Source organism: Procambarus clarkii, chromosome 2 (genome assembly GCF_040958095.1).
Source record: "Procambarus clarkii isolate CNS0578487 chromosome 2, FALCON_Pclarkii_2.0, whole genome shotgun sequence".
Taxonomy (NCBI): domain Eukaryota; kingdom Metazoa; phylum Arthropoda; class Malacostraca; order Decapoda; family Cambaridae; genus Procambarus; species Procambarus clarkii.
The window spans coordinates 38,547,008-38,574,457 of NC_091151.1; the positions used below are offsets into that span (position 1 = coordinate 38,547,008).

The window sequence follows — 27,450 nt, forward strand, 5'->3', positions numbered from 1 at the left end:
ATTATTCCAAGGGTTTGGTTAGCTTTTTTGACTTCTGCTCCTTTCAGTGTGCAACTTTCAGTGAGTGGTGGATTTTGACTCCAAGATTCTTTTTTTCATCAATCTTCTGCAATGTAATGTTATTAATTTGGTAGTTGTGGCATGGGTTTCTATGCCCCACATGCAAGGTCTTGCATTTGTCGATATTAACAAGCATTTGCAAGTCTTCTGACCATTTGTGGAGTTCATGTAGATCTTTGTAAGGCTTCAACATCATTATTTCCCACTTTACCATAAATCTTTGTGTCAATGCATTACAGTATTTGAATAATATATACAGTACCTGTATGTTGGATGTATCATTTTCTAATTTTCTTTTTAGGCGTTTGTGAATTAAAATAAGGCTATTTTAGTTATTGAATCATAAGCCAAAGATATGAAGTAATGTACTTAATACTATACTGACCTTAGAATATGTTTTAATACCCATTTCATGGGTAAGAAGGCACCAAACCGGGAAGGCTATGTAGCACCATCAAATGCGCAAAATAATCAGAGGGCGCTAAATATCACCAAGGATGCCAATACGAGAACAAAAACGCATAAGGCGAACGATATCAAAAGTATCCGAGTCACCAAGAATTCTATCGAGGGACAGGTGACCGCGAGGGGCGGTCGGAAAGCAAGACACACGCTCGTCCTGGAAGTCAGGACATTCAAGAAGGACATGCACGACCGTAAGAGGGACAATGCAACTAGGACAATAAGGAGCAGGGCGGCGCTCCATCAAGTGACCATGGGTTAAGCGAGTATGGCCAATACGCAACCTCGCCAGAGCCGTTTCCCACCGCCGGTTACGGTGGAAGGAGGACGGCCACGAGGAAACACAACATATAAGAGTACGTAGCTTGTTACCAGTAACAGACAACCAAGAAGCCTGCCAACGGGTAAGGACTGAGGAATGGATAACCGGGTAAAAGTCGGAATACGGAATGCCTTTACGAGAGATGGGACAAGAGCGGACAGCTTCCTTAGCGGCAGCATCCGCACGCTCATTTAAAGACACGCCAATATGGCTGGGAACCCAACAAAACTCAACCGACTTAAATTTACTGTGAACAAGAAACAGCCAATGCTGGATCTCGACAACTACTGGATGAACCGGATTAAAGGACCCGAGAGCCATGAGGGCACTACGAGAGTCAACAACAACTACAAAGGAAGACTGACAACGAGAAAGCAGGAGACGAAGAGCATAGGGAATAGCATAAAGTTCCGCTGTAAAGATGCTAGTCTCCGGAGGTAAGCAACACATATAAGTGCGATCAGGAAAAACAACAGAGTAGCCAACACCGTCTGCAGACTTAGACCCATCGGTGAAGACAGAAACGGAGCGGGAGTGAGAAGAAAAGTACTCAAGGAAAAGGCGTTTTAGAACCGTAGGAGGGTAAAAGCTTTAGTGATACGGGTCAAGGAAGTATAAAACCGCGGAAGAGGGACTCTCCATGGGGGCAAAGAAGGAACAACACGAGGAGAAACATTAGAAATACGAACGGAAAGAGAATCCTGGAGGCAAGATAACCGGACAGAAAGAGGGAGGTGGTGAAGAGGAACAGGAACTGCAGGAGGGGTAAAAGTTAAAGCACGACAGAGGCGAGAGGAAGGATGTTGTAAGGACCGCGCAAGATAGCGAAGACAGTAGCGATCACGGCGGTCCTGGAGAGACAGGAAGCCGGTGTCAACATACAAGCTAAGGACAGGAGTCGAACGAAAGGCACCAGAACTGAGGCGCAACCCAGTATGGTGCAAAGCATCAAGACGGCGAAGAGTAGAAGGAGAAGCAGACGAGTAAGCAGGGCAACCATAATCGAGCTTAGACAGGACGAGAGAGAAATGTAAAGCAAGGAGAGTGCGCCTATCTGCCCCCCAAGAAGTATGGGACAAGACCCGAAGGAGGGTAAGGGCCTTAGAGCACTCAACACGGAGGTAAGAGATATGGGGAGACCAAGACAAACGAGTGTCAAGGAATAACCCCAAAAGCTTCGCGAAATCTTTGTATTCAAGGGGATGACCATAAAGTGACAAAGAGGGACGAAGAACGACCCGTTTCTGCGTAAAAGTCATGGCACAAGTCTTAGAAGTAGAGAGCTTGAAGCCATGATCGGTGGCCCAAGACGACACGGCATCAATTGCAAGTTGAAGCCGGCGCTGAAGGAGAAGCGAATCATCACCCTGACAGCAAAGGGTAAGATCATCGACATAGAGAGCGGAGAAGACACCAGAAGGAAGAGAGGAAAGAAGACCATTGAGGGCAACCAGAAAAAGAGTAGTGCTCAGAACACTACCCTGGGGCACACCTTCGTATTGCTGAAAAGAGGCAGAGAGAGCGGTACCAAGGCGCACCCGAAAGGAACGACGAGAGAGGAAGCTGCGGAGAAAGAGAGGGAGATGACCACGAAGGCCAAAAGAATGAAGTTGAGATAGAATATGATATCGCCAAGTGGTGTCATAAGCCTTTTCCAGGTCAAAAAGGACGGCAACAACGGAGGTCTTCGCAGCAAAAGCAGTACGAATATAGACCTCCAAGTTCACCAGGACATCTGTCGTGCTGCGGCACTTGCGGAAACCAAATTGAGAAGGGGAGAGGAGTTGATGGTGTTCCAGGAACCACATCAGACGAACGTTAACCATACGTTCAAAGAGTTTGCAGACAACTTGTGAGGGCAATAGGGCGAAAATCCTTAGGGAAGTACCCAGAGACCTTGGTTTGCGAACAGGGAGGACAACGGCATCGAGCCAGTCCTCAGGGACTGACGACGACTCCCAGATCCGATTATACAGACTCACTAAATACTGAGACGTGCACGGAGGGAGATGGCGAAGCATCTCAATGAATACCATCGGAGCCCGCCGCCGTAGAACTGCAGAGGGCCAGGGCAGAACGAAGTTCAGAGAGAGAGAAAGGATCATTATAGGGAAGCTGAAGACGAGTGCAGAAATCTAAAGGACGAGACTCAAGGACAGGTTTACGAAGAAGGAAAGATTGGGGAAGATGAAGACCAGAGCTAACAGAAGAAAAGTGGAAACCCAGTACGGAAGCGACCTGCAACGGGTCCACCACAAGAGTATCATGGAGGTGAAGGACCAGTGAAACATCGGGAACGAACTTACCCGCTATCTTGCGGATACGCTTCCAGATCTGGGCCAGAGGAGTTTCAGACGTAATTGTTGAGACATAAGATGTCCAACATTCACGTTTAGCCGTACGGATGGCCCTACGGGCCACCGCACTCGCTTTCCGAAAGAAAAGAAAAGAATCGGTCGTCTGCCAACGGCGGTGCCTCTTCCAGGCTGCACGCTTACAGCGGACAGCCCGAGCACAGTCCGCATTCCACCAGGGAACGTACTTCCGTGGACCACGAGAAGAAGAGCGAGGAATAGAGCGGAGGGCAGCGTTGAAGACAGTGTCATGAAAAAGGAGGAGAGCGCGAGAGAGAGGCAGAAGGGAGAGGTCAGAGAGAGCAGCACTGAGGGTAAATAGGGTCCAGTCCGCCTTAGCAAACTGCCACCTAGGGAAAGAGAGGGAAGGGCGAAAAGAGAAAAAGGAAACAAGGATGGGGAAATGATCACTTCCATGGAGGTCATCAAGAACCTGCCACGTGAAATCTAAGTAAAGAGAAGAAGAGCAGAGAGAAAGATCAAGACAAGAAAGGGTGCGAGTCCGAGAGTCCAAATGAGTGGGCTCACCAGAATTCAGAAGAGACAGGGAAGAAGAGAGGAGAAACGGCTCAAGAAGGCGACCCCGGGTATTCGTTAGAACGTCACCCCAAAGAGAACGACGACAAAATTGAAGTCACCCAGCAGGAGCACAGGCTCCGGCAAGGAGTCTAGGAGGTGTTTCAAATCAGGAAGAGAAAGCGGGACACTCGGGGGGAGATAAATGGAACAAACTGTGTACCATTTCCCCACAAAGATACGAGCAGCAGAACAATGGAGAGGCGAAGGAAGAAGTAAAGGAACAAAGGGAACATCAGCACGAATCAAGAGAGCAGAAGAATTAGAAGCCCCAGCAACAACTGGGGGGGGGGGAAGAGAAAGGAATAGCCACGAAAACGACCAGGACGAGCACCAAGCATCGGCTCCTGGAGACAGACACAAAGGGGTGAAAACCACGAAATCAGAAGTTGGCGTTCGAGGAAATTGGCGTAATAACCTCGAACGTTCCATTGAAGAATGGACAACGACGAGAAGAGAAAGGACAAAAACAGAGAACAAGGAAGAAACAAAGGCGAAAGAGCAACAGAGCACGTTAAAGAATATCAGGGTAGGGATCAGGGTCAGCAAAGTCAGGGTTAGGGGGCATGGGTAAACTGAGCAAAGATGGAGGGAAGGAAACGGGAGAACAGATCAGAGGTGGGCGGGCGGGGTCCGGAGGAGGAAGAGGAGACAACGAAGAGGAGCAGTCAAGGACAGCAGCAAGAAGAGGGGGGGGTAGAAAGAGGGGAGCGCACCTCAGCAAGGGCAGCAACCGAGAGGGAAGCGGGGGCTAAAGAAACCTCCATAGCAGGAACAGGGGGCGCAACCACCGAAATGGGAAGGGAAGGAGTGAGAGAGGCAGAAGTAGGGGCCGAGGAAGAAAGCGAAACCTTCTTACCCGCCGGGGAGGAGGAAGGAGAGGAGCCAGGCTTACGCTTCTGACTTAAAGAGACAATGTGTCCCAGCAACCACGTACTGGGCAACGGATTCTAGCGTCTCAACAGGAGAAGCTGAACGAGAGCACACATGACGGCCGTTTGGAGAGCGATGGACATCATCCCGCACCGACAGGCGGCGGGGAGAGTCAAGAGACGGAGGGGAAGGAGGAACGGAGGGAGACGAGGAAGAAGACACAGGAGACAAGACAGACCGGGTAGAAAGAAGGGGAACCCCAGACAGAGGACCAGGAGGTGGATCCTTCGGGAGAGATCCCAAAGGAACAGAGGAGGGGGCAGTGGGCGTATCAGGGTCCAAGGCCCGGAAACGGTTGTGAGTCTGAGGAAGGCGGGAAGGACGAGGAGAGGAAGAGCGCAACACGCGAGCATAAGAGATATTAGCATAAGGCGGGAGCCGGCGAACCTGGCGTCTCGCCTCAGAGATAAACGCTCCCGATGCTTCAAGTTGAGGACGGCTGCCTCAAGCTTGTAATGGACACACGCACGGGAGAAGGTAGGATGGGCCTCACCGCAGTTGAGGCAACGAGCCTGGGGAGAAGTGCACTCCGACTTAGAGTGACCTTCGCCACCACACAAAGGACAGAGAGAGACAGTCCCGGAGCAGCGGAGGGCACCATGCCCAAACCTCCAGCACTTGTTACAGAGCCGAGGAGAAGGAATGTACTCCTGGACAGAGCACCTGGCACCAGCAAGAATGACAGAGGGTGGAAGGGTCCTACCATCAAAGGTAATCTTCACAACCCGGAGGGGTTGATGGCGACTACCACGAGGGGGACGAGTAAACGTGTCCACCTGGAGAATAGAATGGCCCTGGGCAGCAAGGATATGTCGAATATCGTCGTGGCAGTCGCGCAGGTCCTGAACACCGGTCGCAACATGGGGCGGGAGCAGAATAGTGCCAACACTGGCATTCAACTGAGCGTTCTTCGAGACCCGAACAGGGGTCTCGCCAAGGCAGGATAAGGCAGCCAAGCGGGAAGCAGCATCCTAAGAAGGAGCAGCAACGACACGTGTACCGAGACGAGTGGGGTTGAAAGTAATGGAGGCATCCACGGAATCAACGAGATGTCGATGGAGGGAGAAATCGTCAGGAGGCGCAGAATCAAGACGGAGGAGATAAAAATATTTGGCCCACGAAGCGGGACCAAACAAGGCTTGATAGGTAGCAGAACTGGAAGGAATCGAGCGAGGGCGGCCGTGACGAAGACGGCGGTGAGAACCCCCAGAGAGAGAGGGGTTAAAAGGCGCAGTAGTTACAACTAGAGATGGAGCCGCGCCAGGGGACGAGGTAGTCACCACTGGGGGCTTGGGGCTCGACCCAACCACAGAGGAGGGAGGGGAGCCAGGGGAAGGAGTCAGAGAGGCCAAAGAAGGAGCAAGGTCGGGGCCCAATGCAGCGGAGGCTACAGAGCCCGGTCTTCCAACACGGACCAACTCGGGGGCTTGGTCGCCCACCCCACGAGCCTGAGAAGGTAAAGCAGAAACAGTCAAAACAGGGGTTATCATCATTACGAACAGGAAAATTCATTCACGAATGTGCCCCCACACCCACCATGGAGCCACAATTAGAGGCAGGACACCCAACAAGAAGCTATCGCCGATCTTGCCGGGGCCTCCTAGGGGTGTGTCATGAGTATACGCCCCACAAACGCCACCTTAAGAACCGACAGTCCGTCGAGATCGGGTTCAGTGACGAAAGGGGAATTGACAATAAAAGGTTCCCCTCGCTCTCGACGTCGGGTACTACAGTTCTACGGGTGCAAGAGTATGCCTCCTCCAGCACCCGGGCGTCAAAATAGAAGAAGTCCAAGGGAAGAACCAGAACAAGCAAAAAGTCGGGCGGAAACGGCAAGCAGATAGGAGAATAGGGGGGGAGAAAAACGAAACAGAAGGAAAAGGAAAAGGTGCTCAGCAGAATTGGAGAGGACGGCAGCAGGAGCACAAGGCTAGAAAAGGACAGAGGACTGTCCCAAGGAGCATCACACTCCGGCAGCCGCCCACTAAGCCCCCCTCACGGCAACAACAAGCTGAGCGGGGAGGGGGGTCATATGGCATCAAAATGTCCGCTGAATGGACTCACTGCACTCGTCAGAACCATAGGCTACATTAACCCTTAGACAGCGGTTATCTAAGGGAATCAACCATATGTTGATTCATGGGGTAATGCAGTTATTGTCATACGACAATTTATACAATTATAGTCTGAGTTTTACATGTATAATGCAAATAAGGATATAATAGCTCTGTGGATGTAATAGAGTTTACTTTGACTAAGAAAAATGAATCCTGCTGTCATTTCATGGTTACATTACTATGTCAATGAAGTCATTGTCATCGTATAAAATTCCATCATAATTAAATGATATGTATACCAATAATGTTCTTCTGGTTTTCACAATTCCATATGGTTGTAATGAGGTAAGCCAATCATCAATTAAACCATTATCATGCGTTACATGTACTAGGAGCCTATCGTCATCCATGGTGACATATTGATGGCCAGGTAAACCAATCATCAATTGAAGCATTATCATGTGTTATGTGAACTATGCAATTTATAAAATTATTCAACACACACATACTCTTGTTAATAAAGAGACATAAATGATAAACAATCAGATAAACATCTGAGAAGAACACAGGAGAGGAGAACGTAGGAGAGGAGAACGTAGGAGAGGAGAACATAGGAGAGGAGAACATAGGAGAGGAGAACATAGGAGAGGAGAACATATTAGAGGAGAACATATTAGAGGAGAACATATTAGAGGAGAACATAGAGGAGGAGAACATAGAGGAGGAGAACATAGAGGAGGTACATAGGAGAGGAGAACACAAAAGAGAACACAGGAGAGGAGAACACAAAAGAGAACACAGGAGAGGAGAACACAAAAGAGAACACAGGAGAGGAGAACACAGGAGCAGTATCTGATGTACCTCAGTGTCAGCAATTTGGGCACTGTGTGTTGACAGATTCCAGACCACAGCCACCACACAACCTTTCACAGTACCTAGGAAAGACGCCTCCTCCAAGCCAGACAGAAGACCTCATCTGAACCAGGACAATACCTAACCACCTCACCACTAGCCTCCTGCCTCTTAAGAAGATCTCAAGCCCCAAGCCAAGACTAAAAACATATGCCGACCTGCAGTGGACAGGCCACCAAACTTTCATGCCTCCTCTCTACACACCCAAATCCTCTTCCAAGAATTTCACCGCCCCATCCTTCTTCCTCCCAACATCCTTTCCAAACTCTATGGACATCAAAGCTAAAAAGCCTCTACCAGTAAAATGGGAAAAATTCATTTGTTATCATGTTTTTCTTACATTTTTGCATACAAATTCTATAATGAAAAATTATTTTTCAAATTATTTTATTTTCTGCGCATAGACAGGAATGATTATTTTGCTATAGTCGCTTTTAAGGGTTTATGGGCCAACTTTAGGTGTTTGCCCAGTCCATTTTGGGCTCCCAATCTGCCCCTGTTAACACGTATACAAGTGCACCCTAATGGATGCATGAAGTTTTTTTTTTATTATTATTATTTTCTACCACAGACGTGGCCACACATTTACAATGCTAACCAGCATATATACATTTTCTTCTGTCCTCCATGGACAGGGTTAGAGATGTGTTAAACATATAGTTCAGGGGTTTATTGAACAATCAACCACAGAAGGTGATTCGGTGCTTTTAAAATGCTAAGCTAACCTACATACGTAAATATATAGATACACAGATTTACGTATGCCCTACATAAAGTGTTCGATGTGTCTTTTACATAGTGTCATTAATGTGCATTTACAAAGGTGAAATGTAATTCTGATCAGATTCCATATATACTTTATACACATACATATACATACACACACACATACATATGTACATATACATATATACATACATATATACATACATATATACACACACACACACATGCATTCACATACATTTGTCTCTTTTACTCTGACAGGGTGAGATAGCTGATAGAGAAACTAGTGTGCAATTAAGCACTTAATCACTGAAGGTGATTAAAGTGCTTTTACAAGCTCAGGTTATATAGTTACATCACATACATACATACATACATTGTATAATTGATGCATTACATGGTTAATCTTGGGTACAAGTCCAATATATCATCAAGTGTTCCAGTACTCATATAGTAATTACACAGTTCAGCATACCTTAGCCCAGGAGGGCAAAAGTCAGTCAATATGGGACATTCTACAACATAATGTTCAAGAGAGTGCATATTTTCTCTTTCACAAAGTTGACACATTGTGTACTCGACATTTGGGTTTTGAGAAAGCTGCCAGATACATCTATATCCCAGGCGTATTCTGGCCACTATAACATCACATTGCTGGGTTCTTATTCTATTAGTCCCATAGCAGTGGGATATAGCAGATGGGTCCCCATAGCAGATGCATGCAGTGATGGCAATAATGTAACAGTTTTCTAAGCAGGACTTTACAAACATGCCAAACCAACACTATTTTAATGAGAATTTCTAAACTATTTTTTAAATGCTTATATAACATTTTACCATTTAAAAAACATTGTTTTTTTTTTTTTGCACCTGGGAGGTAATGTATTTAATTATTCCAGCTGGCATAGGATAAAGAATCCCTACATAACAAATTGATACCTACCTTATCCTGAGCTCGTAACCATGCATCAAATGAGCGTTTCATACCAAAGCCAAAATCTTTGTAGTACTCCTTTAATGATGGAACTTTCCATGTTGGGAGATAATCATCCCCAACGACATATTTGTCAGGGATATTGGGATCAAATGGATGGTACTTTTCTGGGCAAAATCTGAAAGGAATTTGATTTTAATTCTTATTTGCACAGAATTACAGGACTGTATATAGAAATATTTCATGGTCATAAATTTTCCACTTTACAAAAGCTTCATGCAGTCTAGAATAGACAGCTACTGACATGCATTATCATCATGAATAACTTACCTATAAAGTATATCTCCTTCAAATATATACACTCTAAGAGGCTGTACCGATGTTATTATTGTGTATACTCCAATGTCAAACTTGTACCCATCGATAAGGAGTGGGTTGTGGACAAATTCCTGAACAAAAGAACCCTCGACTCCCAAATTCAAGGCATCCAGTTTCTCAATTTTAATACCCCGATGATTGTTGGATTTCTGTACAAACATTATATTAGGGTTTTCCTTGGCAAATTCCAAGAGTTGAGGTTTCTCGGCTGGCATTCTGAAGGCTTTAGGAACATAGGGCAGTGCAGAAACTGCAAGATTAACTTTATTTGTTATGAAGCCTGAACCAGGAAAGTGGTTTACTCTTTGGTCGGGTTTGAGATGGGTCATCATCTGTTTGAGTTCCTTAAAGGGATAATTATGAGACCAAAGAACATCCCAGTCATCTCCATCGTCTGCCAGGTCATAGCCTAGTCTTTTGAAAACATTTGTGACATGCGTCAGGTACCCTGAACCCTTGTTAGAGCCACGAACCCATGCCACTGGTCGTGAATAGTGACTCATCCCTCGTGCCTCAGCCACTGCCTCACCTGCAAGAATACAGTGATAATTACAAAACATATAATCTACTGTATATAAATTGTCAGATCATAGTTGCTAAATTTATAATACTGCTCTGTTTAAGGTCAAAGCCCTTCACAATAGCTCGATATTTTTTTCATAAAGAACTTGCTCATCCTATCAAAAACAGACATTTACTATATATACATATACATACATATTCATACACACACACACACACACACACACACACACACCAAAGAAGGTACATTGTGTTTATGAGAGTACATAGCATTGATTTTTTTACATTCTTGTAAAGCCACTAACACGCAGAGCGTTTCGGGCAGAAAAACTATTTGCTTATCATAAGTTATTCTATTGTTTACAAGAAATATATATACAATCCATAATTCTGAGGAAATATAGCAAAAGGTTGTGGGATTAAAAATATGACTACATTCAATAAAAAAAGAATAACGATAGTAATGACCCTGTCTGAAAAATTTAAACACAGTTTTGTTTCCTAATGTCAGGGACATAATGCCTCTTCAGCTTATCCAGATTCCACTAGGCCAACAAGTGACCTTTACCGGAATGGAACCTCAGATGAATCAAGACATGCCAGTCACATGGGGCCTTGCAGCTGAGTGGACAGCGCTCGAGGGGTCGTAGTCCTAAAGCCCCGGGTTTGATTCCCGGCCAAGGCAGAAACAAATGGACAGAGTTTCTTTCACCCTGATGTACTTGTTCCCCTAGCAGTAAATAGGTACCTGGGAGATAGACAGCTGCTTTGGGATGTTTCCTGGGGATGTGTATGTGTGTGCATGTGTTAGATAGAAATATATGTAGTAGTAGACTTAATAGAGGAAAAATAGATTGGTCAGAAAGAGGGGTCCAAGAGCTAATAACTCGATTCTACAGGCACAAATACAAACAAACAAATAGTAAATACATCACGGAGATTCAGGGATACCATCCAGGAACCCACCAGCAAAACCAGGCAGAATTCTGCTAAAATAAAAGGTCAGTGCAAAAGGTTGGGCAATGAATGAGTGGTTCAATCCTGTGAGTTGAAAATGTACCATAGGTTCATCGAATTCCACTTGTGGACCAGGAATAACCGGGACACCCACCAAAATGAGGAGTAAGACTCGACCACCCTTAAGTTCAGCTAAGTCGAGATGAGTTGTGGGATAGACTCCTGACCCAGGACCTATGGCACTAGAGGAGGGATTAAATACCAACTTTACTTAAGGTCCCTGGAGACACCCCAGCAGGCCCCACACATTGTGGCTCTAGCAGCTGGCAAAAACCCAGCATTGAAGGTAATGTTTATGGCCAATTTCTGGAGGAGCCCCTCTGGCTCCCTGAAGCTATCTTCCTGTGATAGATTTACACTAAAATGTTACATAAGCCATGACTAATTGTTTGGCCTATTGAGGACTATGGAAAGAACCTGGCCCCCTTACAGTGGTGCAGAGAGCAGGTGACAATCTGCTACCTCACCATAAAAAGCTTCCAGAAAGCCAACACAGCTTTACAGACAACTGGAGGGTTGACAGAAAATGAAGCTTCAAGAACCACCAAACAACTACCACAAACAAGTTGCATAGAACAAGGGATTCACTCAAATGAGCTCAAAACTCATTAACACTGATTACCACCACCAGGTGGCCCAGCTCCAGCTCCCAGCCAATTACTCAAGTCAGTTTTGTTCCTGATGATGGTGTCACTATACCAATTTGCAGTGCTTCTGGTCATGCGAGCCCCAAAGCTTCAAGCTAAGTGTCGGCCTTCTTTGGACTTGTTTGTCCTGTGGGACCTGTGTCCTGTGTATTGTTTACAATTTTAGTATAGCTTCATGTGCATGTATTGATTCCAGCTCAATGTGTGGGCTTGACTCTTTGTCCATTTCGGGCTGCATGTACTCAGGGTTTTCTTTCCTGCATGCCCAATCATGCTGCCTTTGCAAAGCCTGAGTTACCTTCTCTAGTGTGTTCGAGGGTTTTTGTCTGTGAGGCCGGCCCCTGGGATGACTGCCTCGTGTTGGGCTCTTCAGTGGTCTTGTTTCCTCTGCCGAGCCTTTGATTTGGGGGTGTTCTTTGGTTGTGTTGGGGCACATTGTGGATTTGCGGGCTTGTTTACACAGCATGCTATGGGTGCCTCCCACAGTCGGGTGGTTAGACAAGTGACTCCCTGTGCCTGGGGAACCACTTGTTTTTTTTTCTGGCCCTGGGAATCCCCTTCAAGGGATTCTTTGTCATGGTCCTTATGGAGCAGCCCCAGAAAGCTCGATCTCATGTTTCGCAAGTTTGAGGGGTGTTCATCATCATTACTACCTGACGATAATCAGTCTTTAGCTTGTCACCGTGCTGCCTTTTAGGTCGGTGATGTTTACAACCATGAGTTATGTGAGGTGTGTTCTCACTGGGTGAGATGGTAGCCTTGATGGATTCCACCTCCTAATTGGAGGCTTTCCAGGCAGCTGCCACTTTACAGGCTAAGTTTGCCCGTGTAAAGTATTCACAGCATACTGACTGTCTGGAAGACCGGAAGTTGCCCCCTGTGGTACATAGGGACCCGGAGTTGGAGGCGTTAATGATCTCCATCTGAACTCAGTCTTCACATCCTCTTCCTTCCCCTGCAGGTGTGGTTCACCCCTCTTCTAGTCTTCGTTCCTTCAGCATCGACGGTAGAGGTAGTTGAGCATTCCAGTTCCACCGGAGGTTTGGGGTACATGCATTCATAACCGATCCTTGTCCAGAGCCTTCTCCTTGGAAGGACACCTTCCTGTCTCAGGTGTTGGGTGAGGACTCTGGCTCTGCCCCAGGTCCTCTGAGGCAGGTTTCCAGGGATGAGGAGTGCCTTTGGGTGCCTTGCAGCCCTGATGAGTTCTTTGTTTCCTCTGTGGAGGGTCTTATGTTGCAGGGGAATAATTTTTCATTCCCCTGCCACGTATGAGTTGGATTGTTCAGCTGCTACCCTTCGGGTTCATTTCCGGGTTCTATTAGATGACTTGGATTTGTCATTTTTCTGGAGGTTTCCTTCCTCCTGTGCTGAGCCTTTGGCGGTTCATGCAAATTTGCTTCTGTACCCCTTGCAATGTTTGGACCACTTTTCTATGATGGACCATGCCTCTTTTGAGTTATGAGCTATCTCCTTTTTGTTTATAGTTTGAGGTCTCGGGCTCATCCTGGTGTGCTGACAACCCTCTTCTTTCCTTGGATCTTGGCAAGGGTTCTGTCACTTCCATGTGCTTGATTGGCAGAAGGTGAGCTCCCTCTTTCAAGTGTTTCTGAACAAGGCTTGACTTGCCCCACTTCAGTCCTACCTGTTTGCTCTAGAGCTTACCAAGGATGTGGGCAAGTGTAGGCAACTGCAAGTGTGCAATTGCCTACACTTTTTGGGCTCTAATTGTGGATGACCACATGGTGCGTTCACACTTGGCTGCGGTTGTACTGTACATGCCTGGTTTCTCGTGGAGGCACTTGCTGAGCATCTCCGTTGGAATGTGGCTTTGCTGGACTCCACTCCAGGTGCGAAGGTCTTGCAGCCTAAGGTCCCAGCCCTGTAGTCTTGCCCAAGATGTTTGCCCCTCCTTCATGAGGAAGTGGTGGCCTTTTATTCACCCTGCCTTGTATGTCGGCAGGTCATGCTGGCCCATTGTTTAGATTCAGTGTAGTCTCTTACCCTTGTGGCAGCCTCTCCATTTTCGCCACTCCTCTTTTCCGAGGATGTTGCGTCTCAGTTTTTTTGGTGATGGTTTTCTTTTACCACGTGATTGATCAGGTGTTGTTGGCTCAAGATGCTTTTTCCTTTCAAAGGTGGTCTGGTTGGGTAGGGACTTTGCCTGTTGTTGGATGAGGTAGATCTTTGGGTGGGTTAGGTTTTCAGGCCATTGCATTACCTGAGGAGGGTTTCTACTCAACTAAATGTCACAATCATGTATAACAGAGGTCTGGTTCTATTCAGGGCTGGTGCCAGCCCTTTTGCATTTCACCCCTTTGACACCATTGTGGCATAGCATCCGACCCTTTTGCCAGCTCTTTGTCCCACAATTTTTGGGCTTTTCGGGTTGAATCCCAACATCACAGGACTCCAAGCAGAAGGTATCACCCACCCAATAGGTGCCATGAGGAGACACTGAATGACCATCGGCATATAACAAAATTAATAGACATCCCAGCACTCACATCTTGCAAGTGTGGACTCGGTGGGCCAATCCATAACCACACCAGAGAATTACAGGGTTTACCAGGACCTGAAGGCAAAGAGCAAGCAGAATACCCAGGCACTAGAGATGCTCACTGAAAGAACCAACACCAAACACAGTACAAATGAACGTGGCTGTGAAGAGAGTCAGCGTCATTCTGTTTGAACTCAAGTGCACCCCTTTCACAATAACCACAAAATGCCCCTTAACCTCAAAGTCTCACACAAGAATCAAAGACCCTTGGACTACTCATGTTGAAATACCCTGCAAAGGAGACCAGCCTCTATGGGATGAATACCCAAACACACCAGGGAAGCAACCCTTTCAGGGCAGGGGGTAACATCACCAAGCACCTTGGGATGAACTGCCTTAGGCACATGCAGCTCAAGATGAACAGTTTCCAAAGTACACAGAGTGAGGCTTCTAAACATATGCACATGAAGCAAATACAGTACAAAATATTAAACAATACATAATCAAATGGGCCCCTACAGGACAGTGTCCAAAGGATGGCCAACACTTATCTAGAAAAGTTGGAATCCAAAGGGCTGGCAGCTCAAGGAGCAGGCCAGACGTGTCTAAAATCAGAAGAACAGAGAATTGTTGACGTAGAGAGCCAATAGGTTCCACAGTGATGCCATCTGTCAGCGGACTGTAATAACTAGGGGTAGTATAACCTAACTACTGGGTGGATTGTTTGTAGTCATTTGCTGCATTGTTTACCTTCTGAGAACCTTGCAACTGTTTTGCTTCAATACCTTTCTGGGGAGTTTGTTTCTTCAGTGAGGGTGACCTAGAATCCCCTGCTCCCTTCATCTCTATGAGGATGGGCCAGGTTTTGGCCTCTGGTCTCCGGTAGGCTATTAAGGACTCCTGGGGCTGATGTGACTCATATGTGTAGAGCTATCTCAATACAGTTAGTAACAGCCACTGTTCAACCCCTCCAGAAATACAGTATACAACTTTCTCCCCTTTGCTATAAATTTTTCAACTGCAATTCACACAATAAAAAGCTGATCTGTAGAGTTCCTCTTTGATAAACATTAGGTGAAGAGTAGTTGTGGATCCTTTTTTTTCCCCTTTTTGACTGTGATATGCAACCATTAGAAATGTTTGTCTGTGAGGATCCTTCATTTTCCAGTCTATTTCCCTGTGGTTAATGTCCCAAATATTAGGATTTTCGATCTTGCTTTCATTGCCAATATGAATCTTTTCTACCATCTTCAAGCACGCTTCATTGTATTTGTTGTATTCTTACTTTGGCCTTCCTCGTATTTAGTGCTGGGATGTAAATGACTGTTACTACTATCTTCACAGTCCCCACTGTTGTCACACCTAATACGTAGTCATGCTGGTTGGTTACCCCCTGGTATTCCTATTTCTTCAAAGTTCCAGTGCTGAATCAGGAGGGCTATGTCTTCTTCACCCATTTATTTCCTGTCGTATTACCTGTTACCTTATTTGGATATCTTAAGTCTCTATAATGCTTATCAGTTTCGTCTTAGTTATTGCAATGTGGACTGCTTAGATTCTTCCTGGAGATTGAATTTTTATTTCAACTAATGCCATTTTAAAGGGTGAGACTTGTGTACAGGTATGCTGATCTAGTCGTACTCTCTTGCTCCTTTTAATTTCTTTACTTGATAGGTTCGATGCAAATTTACTGCATATTCTAGTGCACAAAACAACTGAATAAGAGAGTAAAAATATGGTGATAAAGTATTTGAGAGGAGGAAGTTGAGGGGGGGTGTAAAAGCCTAATAAATACATGGTGGATGTTAACAAGTACTTTCAATGAATTTTACAACAAAAAATTAGCCCAAATACTATCTCCTGGACTTCATTCCAAGATTGTACATGGAACAACTCACTAAACGTTGGTGAGCATGCAAATTTTATTCTTTTTAATGTGGTGCATTTTTAAATCACTTACTTTATGATTTGATCATTTGGCAGGTTGATCACTGTATACAATACTGCAATAAATGCATATGCCTTCAATTATATTGCAGATTGTATGAATACGCTAAATTAGATACAGTAATGCCTTTGAGTGGGGAATCTGGCACATTTGGGGGTTATTTTGTCTAGCATTCTACATACTGGTTGGATAATATGATGTATACTTCCCTGATGTTGGGCCCCATACTTTGTTAGCAAACTTATGTCACTTTCTTCTACTTTTATCTACATTATACACATGCAACCTCGTTTTTCAATCTACACACGTTCACCTCCAAAGCTACACAATTTCTTGAATCTCCATCCCAAATACAAACCATTGACATGGTCTTTGATCCAGTGTTCACGGGTCAGATTGTGTAGTTCATAGACATTGAGAGCTGTGAGTACTGTACCAAACGTGAGTACAGCCACAACAGCCACTAGGAACCGCATCTGCCGTCTTGATATGGGTGTGCCAGTCACCCCGGAACCCATGCTGCCACTTGTAGGAAAGCCCATCACTGCTCACACAACTACACCATTCCTGCAAAGACCATCATTTGGCATAAGTGCAATGATATACACTGCATTATATTTAAATATAATAAAATAAACCAGATGTCAAAGATGGTATTACTACTTAATACTTGTTATAATTATTTCACAAAGAGGAGAGAGAAAGGGGTATGAGAATTAAAGTGAATTCTAATGAATTCACTTTAATTGAGCAGCAGAAAAGATTGATGACTATTGATTTATTTATTTTTTATTTATATACAAAAGAAGGTACATTGGGTTGAGAAAGTACATACGATGGAGTTTGAGTAACATTCTTGCAAAGCCACTAACATGCATAACATTTAAGGCAGGTCCTTAAGCTAAACAATAAAGGTAACAGAATTTGAGTTAAACATAAAAATTACATTACAAATTGCAAGAATAGATTATATTGATGAAGTTGAATATCTTATGTACTAAATTGGGTGAGTGGGGTAATACAAGATGGGGAAACTACGAGGAAGAAATTAGGCACTTTTTGGTTTTACTTTTGAATAAGGTACAGGTCTAAGTTGGACAACTTTTTTAAATTCATTTGAGAGCGAGTTCCATACACTGAGTCCTTTTATTTGCATGGAGCATCTACACAGATTTAGTCGAACTCTAGGAATATTTAAGAGATATTTATTTTTGGTGTGGTGGTTATTGGTTTATACATCTGATTTTACGTGACGGCCACTAACATTCTAGTGGCCTCAACGAGGACAGGAAGCCAGTAGCTTGTCAAAGGCCCCACCCCCATTTCTGCTGATGACTTTTTCAAGCTGGATTTTAAAGTTCAGAGATTTTATATTTACAGCTTTGGCAGATAGGCAGTTTCATAGATTTATAACCCTGTGGATGAAAAAGCATGGAACTGCTTCCTGTTTTCAGTCCTACAGTGTGGTTTGTTGAGCTTGAAATCATTGCATCTTGTTTGTGTGTTATGTCTGACCTTTTGAAGAAGGTGTCTGGATCAACCTCCTCCAAATTGTTCAATATTTTAATCGTTTCAATGAGATCAGCCCTATCATGTCTGGTTTACAGTGTTGTTAGTCCTGAAGTCCTCAACCTTTCCTGGTAAGAGAGTTGACTTTTTTTTGTTATACGTACAAGAGTTCTGACATTCCTGTACAACCACTAGTACACGAAGCATTTCGGGCAAGTCCTTAATCCTATGTTCCCTAGAATCAGATCCCTGCAAAAAATCATTTAACAACCAGGTACCCATTTTACTGTCGAGTTAAACAGAGGCTACAGTAAATTTGCGCCCAGTAAATCCTCCCCGGCCAGGAAACGAACCCAGGATAAAGCGCTCGCGAAACGCCAGGCAAGCATCTTAACCACTACACCACGGTGACTTAGTTCATCAAAGAAGAGTTTCAGATCAGGATTAGCATTTAGGACTAAGGCTTTGTACATGTAAAAAGCACAAGTGTATGTATGTGTGGAGTGAATATATGTTTAGGGATTCAAACAGAGGAGCTGTGTGTTGTCTGAAGACAGAGTTTGTTATAGTTCTGATATACTGTAGTTTGCTATTACTGTACAATGGGAAGAGGGATATGATGGGAGAAAATTTAGATGAAAGATAGTAACTATAGAGGACCAAGTGACAGGACAACTATTATGAATGCAATACTGTAAGTTCATATTGAAAATCACAAAGTACAGTACAATATAGTGAATGATAATGATGTATATCCAACCTAAATACAATTCTGTACATCATATGTAACTGAAGGTCTTAACATACAAATGCTCCTGTGGGCATCCATCTTTGTTTACCCAGCAGTAATTAGGGACTTAGTTATAAGGAATCCATGTTAGTGGTGCTACTCAATAGTTAGGTGCCTCATGTCTGTCTATTTTTTGACTGTGCGCCCCCCCCCCCCTATAGCCGCTGACAGTGGTGTTTTGTAAGTTGCTCAGCTGGTGCCCCCTCTACAGGTTGTAGCACCATCAGAAGAGATTATTGTCTGTGAGAAATGTGCTCTTTCTGTGGGTATCTTTCAAATGTGGGTATCTTTGGAAAAAGGGGTCAAACTGGGTGGTCTCCCTATGTTTCCCTTATCCAATCCCATATGTCCTGTAGGTTCAGTTGTAGATAGCCATCAAGCCCGGCGAGAAGAGTGCTGGTAGGATCCATCTGTCTGGATTGTTTTTATTTTGGTTGCTTGTAGAAGTGCACCCCTTTCTAGGTGTCTGAGTTTTTCTGCAGCTTTTTTTTCAGTGCTCAGTTTGGGTAGCCTCTATTTCTGAAAAGCTTCCAGAGGTTCTATAACTCTGGGAGGAGTTCCTGTTTTTTTACTCATGATCCTTTTGAGTTTAGGTCCTAGAGAAGGGTAGGAAATTCTTCAGGAATACTCAGGGATTACTTAAATACTGATACAGTAGAACCTCGAGTGACGATCGCCTCAAATGGCGAGCATTTTGGTAACAATCGCCCAGATTGCCGACAATTCATCTCATATGGCGACCGCTCGTTTGAATAACGACAACACCACATGGTGGGGTCGCGCTGCTTCTAGAACATTCTCGGACGCCTCTAACAATGCAAATAAATTACTGTATGTTGTTTTTGTTTAAAGATGCTAATGATGTTGGGATATAAAGTGGTGACTGCTGAGATGGTGCAAATCATTTACCTTTTTGTAGACAAAAGAAATTAAAATATTTGAAATACAACAAATGTCAAAAAGGTTCGTTCAGTGTTCGGCAGGTAGGCTGCTCCATGTTTCTTAAATAAAAAAATTAAAATAAAAAAAAAAGGAAAAATTTTGAAAACAACAAATGTCAAAAAGTTCGTTCAGTGTTCAGAAGGTAGGCTGCTCCATGTTTCTTAAATAAAAAAAAATATAATAAAAAAAACAGTTGAAACAATTTGAAAAACGGACAAATATCATAAAGGTTCGTTCAGAGTTTGTCGGGTAGGCTTCTCCAGAACAGGTGGTGAGGCAGGATCTATTTTTAACAAACTCATGTTGCACTGATTTTACAAGATTGTTCTCTGTGAGATGATGTATGATTCCCTCCCTTAGGATTCTTTCCACGAGCTTGCAGATGTGTGATATCAAGCTGATCGGACGGTAATTTTCTGCCGAGCTCTTTCTGCCTTTTTTTTTTTTTTAAGTATTTCCAATCCAAGGGAATTATTCCTTGGTCCAGGGATTTTCTGAAGAGAGTTTCAGTGGTATGCATAGCGCATTTGCCAGTTCCTTTATGACTTTGGATTGAAATCCATCCACACTTGGGGCTTATGAGTGTTCAAATTTGTCAATGCTCTTCCTGATTGTGTCACATGTAATGGGTATATCCCTTAAATTAGTTCTCTTCACTTCCTTCAAACATTTGTGTTGGTGATGGGATGTCATTCAATCTTTCTAGTGTGAACACTGATGTAAAGTATTCATTCAGAGTGTTTGCTGCCCTTCTATTGTCCAATATAACTTGGTTTCATCTTTTAGGGGTTTTACAGAGTACTTTGTTTTGGTTTTACTACGTATACATGGGGGACCTTGACCCCCAGAATCAACACAAGGTAACCTCAAGGTAAGGGTTAATCTACCAACCTTCACCCTTCAATTAAAATAACACATCCATCATCACTCATCCCTTCAACCAGCTAAATGAGCATGCATCCATCATCCAACAATGCAATTATTTGTCTGCTTGATATAGTATACTCGGCCCTTAACAAAAATGAGTTTGTGATTAGACTCATCATTGACCTGAGAAAGGCCTTTGATACTGTTAATCATATCTACCTCTTACTTAAGCTCCACCATTATGAAATCCGAGGCCTTGCCCTGAACTACTGAGTATATCCGATCCTATCTTAGTGACAGACACCAATATGTAGCCATCAATGATATAATCTATCCCACTCTACCATTAACTGTAGGAGTGCCACAGGGCAGCATCCTAGGACCTCTCCTATTTCTTATATACATCAATGATCTGCCTAATGTCTCTAACATTCTTAAACCTATATTATTTGCTGACAATACTAGCCTCATCTACTCAGACCCCAACCCCCACACATTATTTAATGTTGTAAATAATGAATTAAAAAAAAGTCCACCTATGGATGTCGACCAATAAACTTTCACTAAACATAGAAAAGACCTACTACATCTTATTTGGAAGCAAATCAACAAATGCAATTCATCTTGAGATAGACAATGTTAACATCAGCAATAAGAATAATGGAAAGTTCCTTGGCCTATATATAGACAAGAGCCTCAACTTCAGCACCCCACATACAACACATAACCAAGAAAGTCTCAAAAATGGTTGGTATACTTTCTAAAAAACCAGCGTTGAATGTAATGAAACGCCATTTTCTGGGCGAGACCCGGAGGCTCCCCGGAGCTTTACCGGCTGATATGCTAATGTCAGACTTTGGCATCAGTCATGTGTATGGAGTTCTAGGGCCTACCGGGGACCACGAGCCAGAACCTGGCCCCCTCAGAGAGGCAAGGGGAGCAATGGCCTATAGAAACCCCCGTGTGGTTGGAAGCATTCTATGTCTGCCATCGACCGGGTCAAGCATCCAGAAAGGTAAGCATTCCAAAACAATTTCACCCTATTCTGGTGAAAATTGCTACCTAAGCCGATCTAGTGAATAGAACTCTTCAACAGAAAACACGGAAACTAGTATGACGTCATACGTCACCGCGCCGCTGTCTGCGCAGCTCCCCCCTCCCCGGGAGGGGGAAGGGGGAGCCCCAGACCTCCCACGCCGGCTATCCACCCATCAGTTCTGAGGCTGGATGTCAAAACACGCGAAAAACGCCGACCGGAGGGAGGGAGGGTTGCCGGGGAGCCTCCGGGTCTCACCCAGAAAATGGCGTTTCATTACATTCAACGCTGGTTTTCTGGGGGGAGCCCCGTCGGCTCCCCGGAGCTAACTACCCACAGAGGAAGGTCAAAGGGACAAAACCGGGAGGCGGACACCACGCACCCCCCAAGGAGGCGAGACAACCGGCAGCAAACGCCAACTCAAGGCGCCACAGCCCCGAAAATCCCGGGAACAACACGAGAACCACGAGCAGCAAGGCCCCTGCACGAACACCAAAAATCCATGCCCGAAAGACTGCAAGGCCACGTCGCCCAGACGGCAGCGAGAGCAGCGAAGCCACGAACGCCACAGGCATGAGGGAAGAACACAGGCAGCTTAGCCGCAAGAACACGGCTGACCACCCGGGACACCATCACCCGCGAACCGGGAAGAACAGAACCGGATCAACGCAAAACGCACTCCGGACCCAAACGCCGTGGCACGCAAACAACAGCAGAGGGCCGCCACTGAACACAAAAACGACACACCCCCGGCCCGACCAACAAAGCACCAACAAACCCTGGACCCCTCCAGAATGCAGCAGCCCCACCCCGCGCCAGAAAAGATGGAGACTGCTGCCATCAAACAACCAAAACGCTAAAACCGAAGGAGCAAGAAAACACAGCGAACCGACCCCCAGAGGCAAAGGCCCAAAGGAAAGAGCCGACGAAAAAACACACCGGAACCGAAGGGGCACTACCAACCGAGGAGAAGACAGAGCACGCTGACCAGAGACCAGGATGGTGCAAGCGGCGCACGAACAGGCCGGAGGTGAAATGACGCACAAGACAGCTGACGAACGGTGCAGAAGCAACACCAAGACCGAAAGCAAGCTGAAGCGGCTCCGCCTGCGCCGCACGAAAAGAGGCGACAGTATGTGGCAAGACGACGGCCCCCAACCCCCACTAGAAAACTAAGCCGAGAGTAAACCAAGCCAACAAGAAGGACCCACCGAAGAAGGGACAGGAAAAGGAAGGACCGCCAAAATACCCCATACTGCCGCCAAGAAAGCACGCAGGTGGGACACCTACCACGAAGCCACCCGACCACCAACCGGAGGCGAGACCACGAGGCAGAACATAAGCAGCCCCGACAAGGCCCCCCCGAGCCCAGGAAAAAGGCGGAGCCGCGAGAAGATCTCGGGCGCGACCACCGAAACCCAGGCGGCACAAGGAGATGGAACGTCTGCCGAACAGAAAAACTCCGAAGCATGCAAGCCCGCCAGGAGTTCAGAAACGACGGGTCCGACGCGAGACATCGCAAGAACCCCCCCAAAAAAAATAAAACAACAACAACCGGCAGGGCAAGCTAGGAAAACCAAAGAAGGCGGAAGGGTCGCCGCCAGAACAGGACCCGAACCAAGGGGCACGAACAACTGCAACAGACCGAGACAAAGAAGCACATCACAGGACACAGGCTGACCAACGCCTAAGAACACACGCAGAACATTCCTGCTGCAGAAGAGGCAGGAAGAAAGAGCAGAAGCACAAAAAAAAAAAAAAAAACCAGGAGAACAACCAGGGGTGGACAATCAGGCAGGGACAAAAACCCCACGCAATCCCCAGGCACAAAACGGCAGCAAAAGCGCCACTCCACAACCGGACACAGGAACAAGGACACGCCACCGTGAAACACGGTACCAATGCTCACGTGCAGCAGCAGCAGCAACAGGCACCACTGCAACATGCAACATGTAAATAGCAACTCCCCTCTGCAAAGGCAGAGAACGGAGCAGGCAGACCCCAGACAGGGCCAACGGAGACACGACAAAACCCTGCAGGCCCAGAAACCTGCACCAGGCGACCGACGGCGGAGAAACCCCGCTCGATACCTGCTGGATGAGGTACTGGGAGCTCTTTTACACCTCAAGCCCGGCCCAAGGTCAGGCCAGACCGGCCAGAGGATGGCCCACCAGGCAGCTGCTAGGAGCAGTCCACCGGCCCACATACCCCCACAACCAGGACGGGCCGGAACTGCCATACGAAAACAGGCCAGTGCGCCCTGGAAGTCCACGGACGAACCAGCAAGAAGGCTTATGCTCGCAAGTAGGTTGTGTAACAAGCACAGACCACTGATGGTAATACAGTGTTCCCCAAAAGTGCCAATAGCACCACTGCACTCCACTGGTACTATCCCGCAAGTTCTACCAGATAGGCGGGACCCAAGAGCCAGAGCTCAAATCCTGCAAGCACAGCCAGGAGCCTCACCAGGTGAATACAGAACCAACCCTACAACCCCCACACCTCACAACATTAAAAAAGGAGGGTCCCCTGAACGACTCCAGCATGGGTTGGACATGCACATGAGGGGGACAGGAAGGGGTGATAAAGGGACAGTCACTGGTGTGCGAACGGTCTCAGTCGTACAAAATTATACCTAAATAAAGACAGGTATATGAACACCGCCGCATCCAGCGCCCGGCCAAAAGACGCCAGACCGCAGAAACTCACCTGGCGAATGGTGGCTCGAACTTGACACGACTCAACCGTGCCCAGAAGAACTTGGGAGCACCGCCAGGTGAAGACGCCAGAGCCGGACCCGCAGGAGAACAGGGAGAGGCGAAGGAGGCGGTCCACACCCATGACACAGAAAACCGCGGTGTCCTCCCCACAACTGGGAACCAGGACACCCCTGGCGCAAAGGGGCACTAGGGGCAAGAACGAAGGCAGACCCCCCCACCAGGTATATAAACAAAAGAAAAAGAAAACCCCGCAAGAGGACAGCGTACCCAAGCGGAACAGAGCCGGCCGCTATGATTGGTAAAGACAAGCTGCACAGTACCCCGCGCCCCACCAGTGCAAACACTGCCCCTTACTCTAAGGCGAACAAGGGAGACAGAACACCCGAGCACACAAAGAGCGGCCGAAAACCAAGCGGTAAACGGCCAAGCAGGGGCAGGACCCAAGGAACTTGTGGAAGGTGGCCCCAAGCCCCAAGGGCAGTACTTACAGGGCACCTAGGGAAGGGAACCCTAGGCGCATGCAGCCCGAGTACTGAAGAATCACACCCGGCTCACGCACCACCTAGAAAACAGACACCACACTCTAGGTACAGTGCTGAAACAACCACTGGAGCCGGAGCACATAACCATTGCCTATAGCATCAGCCGAAGAACTGATGGGTGGATAGCCGGCGTGGGAGGTCTGGGGCTCCCCCTTCCCCCTCCCGGGGAGGGGGGAGCTGCGCAGACAGCGGCGCGGTGACGTATGACGTCATACTAGTTTCCGTGTTTTCTGTTGAAGAGTTCTATTCACTAGTTCGGCTTAGGTAGCAATTTTCACCAGAATAGGGGTTTGTTTTGGAATGCTTACCTTTCTGGATGCTTGACCCGGTCGATGGCAGACATAGAATGCTTCCAACCACACGGGGGTTTCTATAGGCCATTGCTCCCCTTGCCTCTCTGAGGGGGCCAGGTTCTGGCTCGTGGTCCCCGGTAGGCCCTAGAACTCCATACACATGACTGATGCCAAAGTCTGACATTAGCATATCAGCCGGTAAAGCTCCGGGGAGCCGACGGGGCTCTCCCCAGAAACAGATATTATGTTCCAAACTCTGCTCTCCTCTCACTACTATGTGCTAATCTACCCTATCTTACATAGGGTATCTGTGCATGGGGTTCAACCACTGCAAACTACCTCAAGCCCATCATCACCCAGCAAAAATCTGCTATCAGAACAATAACAAACTCTGCTTTCAGACAACACTCGGGCACCCTTGCTTAAATCCCTAAACATGCTAAACAAACTCATACCACACATTCCCTTGTGCCATTTACATTTACAAAACCCTGTTCCTAAATGCAAACCCTGTTCTGAAACTCTTCCAGGACAGATGTAATGGAACCCATAATCACCACACCAGAAATAAATATCTCTTTGATATCCAAAGAGTTAAACTTAATCTGTGTAAACACACTGCAAATAAAGGGACCTAGTCTATGGAACTTACTCCCTAACGAATTGAAAAGCTGTCCAACTTTTGCCTTATTCAAAAATGAAACCAAAAAGTATCTAATTTCACCTTCAGTCTCTCCAACCTAGAGCTTTAAACTCGCACTGTATCTACTGCTACCCAATCCCCCAATATATGTACCTAAGCCATACAACTTTACCATTGTAATCATTGCTATCACCTTATATCATGGTTGTTATATTGAACACATATTTTACTGCATTATACTGTACCTTTAAATAATCCTCAAATTATGCTACAATACACATGTTGATAGCCCTCAAAATTTGATTTTAATGTACCTATTAATCTTTGTCAAAGTTTCTTACAATGTACCTGTAAACATTTTTTCAATTTTGCTAAAAATTACCTACTTAAAATTATCTGTTACATTAAGGACCTGCCCAAAACGCTATGCGTGCTAGTGGCTTTACAAGAATGTAAAAACGTCAATGTTATGTATACTCATAAACCCAATGTACCTTCTTGTATATAAATAAATATATAAATAAATAAGTAAATAAATCCTTCACCTGCCAAGAAGATACCAGAGCACGCATACACCATCTTTTACCCCTCCAAGCAGCTAAAAGAGCATGCATCCACCATCCTTCACCCTCCAAGCAGCTATCAGAACATTCATCCACCATCCTTCACCCTACAAGCAGCTATCAGAGCATGCATCCACCATCCCTCACCTTCCAAGCATCTACCAGAGCATGCATCCACCATCCTTCACCCTCTCAGCACCTACCAGAGCATGCATCCACCATCCTTCACCCTCTCAGCACCTACCAGAGCATGCATCCACCATCCTTCAGCCTCTCAGCACCTACCAGAGCATGCATCCACCATCCTTCAGCCTCTCAGCACCTACCAGAGCATGCATCCACCATCCTTCAGCCTCTCAGCACCTACCAGAGCATGCATCCACCATCCTTCAGCCTCTCAGCACCTACCAGAGCATGCATCCACCATCCTTCAGCCTCTCAGCACCTACCAGAGCATGCATCCACCATCCTTCACCACCCAAGCACCTACCAGACCATGCAGCCACCATCCTTCACCACCCAAGCAGTTATCAGAGCATGCAGCCACCATCCTTCTCCATCTAAGCACCTACCACAGCATGTGCAACCATCCTTCACCACCCAAGCAGTTATCAGAGCATGCAGCCACCATCCTTCACCACTAAAGTAGTTAAGTTTAGTTCATTTATTATGCATCCCCATACCCAACCTGTGGGCAGTAGTGGAAAGCGTTACAGAGGCACATGCTGAGCTCAAGGACTGAACCCCTAAAATTCATATAAGTAGCTACTAGAGTATGCATCCACCATCCTTCACCCTCCAGCTACCATAACAACTATAAATCTTTTTCTTGATAGGTGTAATAGAACCCATGAGCACCACACCATAAATAAATATATCTTTGATATCCCCAGAGTCAGACTAAATCTGTGCAAACACTCCATGCAAATACAAAAGGGACCAGTCTTTGGAACTCGCTCCCTGATGAATTAAAAAATTGTCCAGCCCATCCCCTGTTCAAAAGTAAAACCAAAAAGTACCTAATTTCATCCTCATAGTTTCCTACTTTAAGCTTCAAACTCGCACTGTATCTTGTACTACCCACTTCCACAATATTAGTTCTTAAGACATATATCCTTACCAGTGTAATCACCTCTGTCAACTTATATTGTAGTTATTTGTTGCTATAAAAACCTTGCTACAATGCACCTTTTCATC

At 45.9% G+C, this 27,450-nt stretch overlaps 1 protein-coding gene across 1 annotated transcript in view; it reads right to left on the bottom strand.

Moving 5' to 3' along the window:
* Positions 1-27,450, bottom strand: part of TTLL15 (tubulin tyrosine ligase-like 15) — a 71,815-nt gene that overhangs the window by 10,152 nt on the left and 34,213 nt on the right. The window contains exons 3-5 of the mRNA XM_069324560.1: positions 16,707-16,915; positions 9,667-10,243; positions 9,346-9,514 (exon numbers count right to left, since the gene is read on the bottom strand). Of these exons, the coding sequence (XP_069180661.1) occupies positions 9,346-9,514; positions 9,667-10,243; positions 16,707-16,890 (930 nt within the window). The 5' untranslated portion in view covers positions 16,891-16,915. The remainder of the gene's footprint in view (positions 1-9,345; positions 9,515-9,666; positions 10,244-16,706; positions 16,916-27,450) is intronic.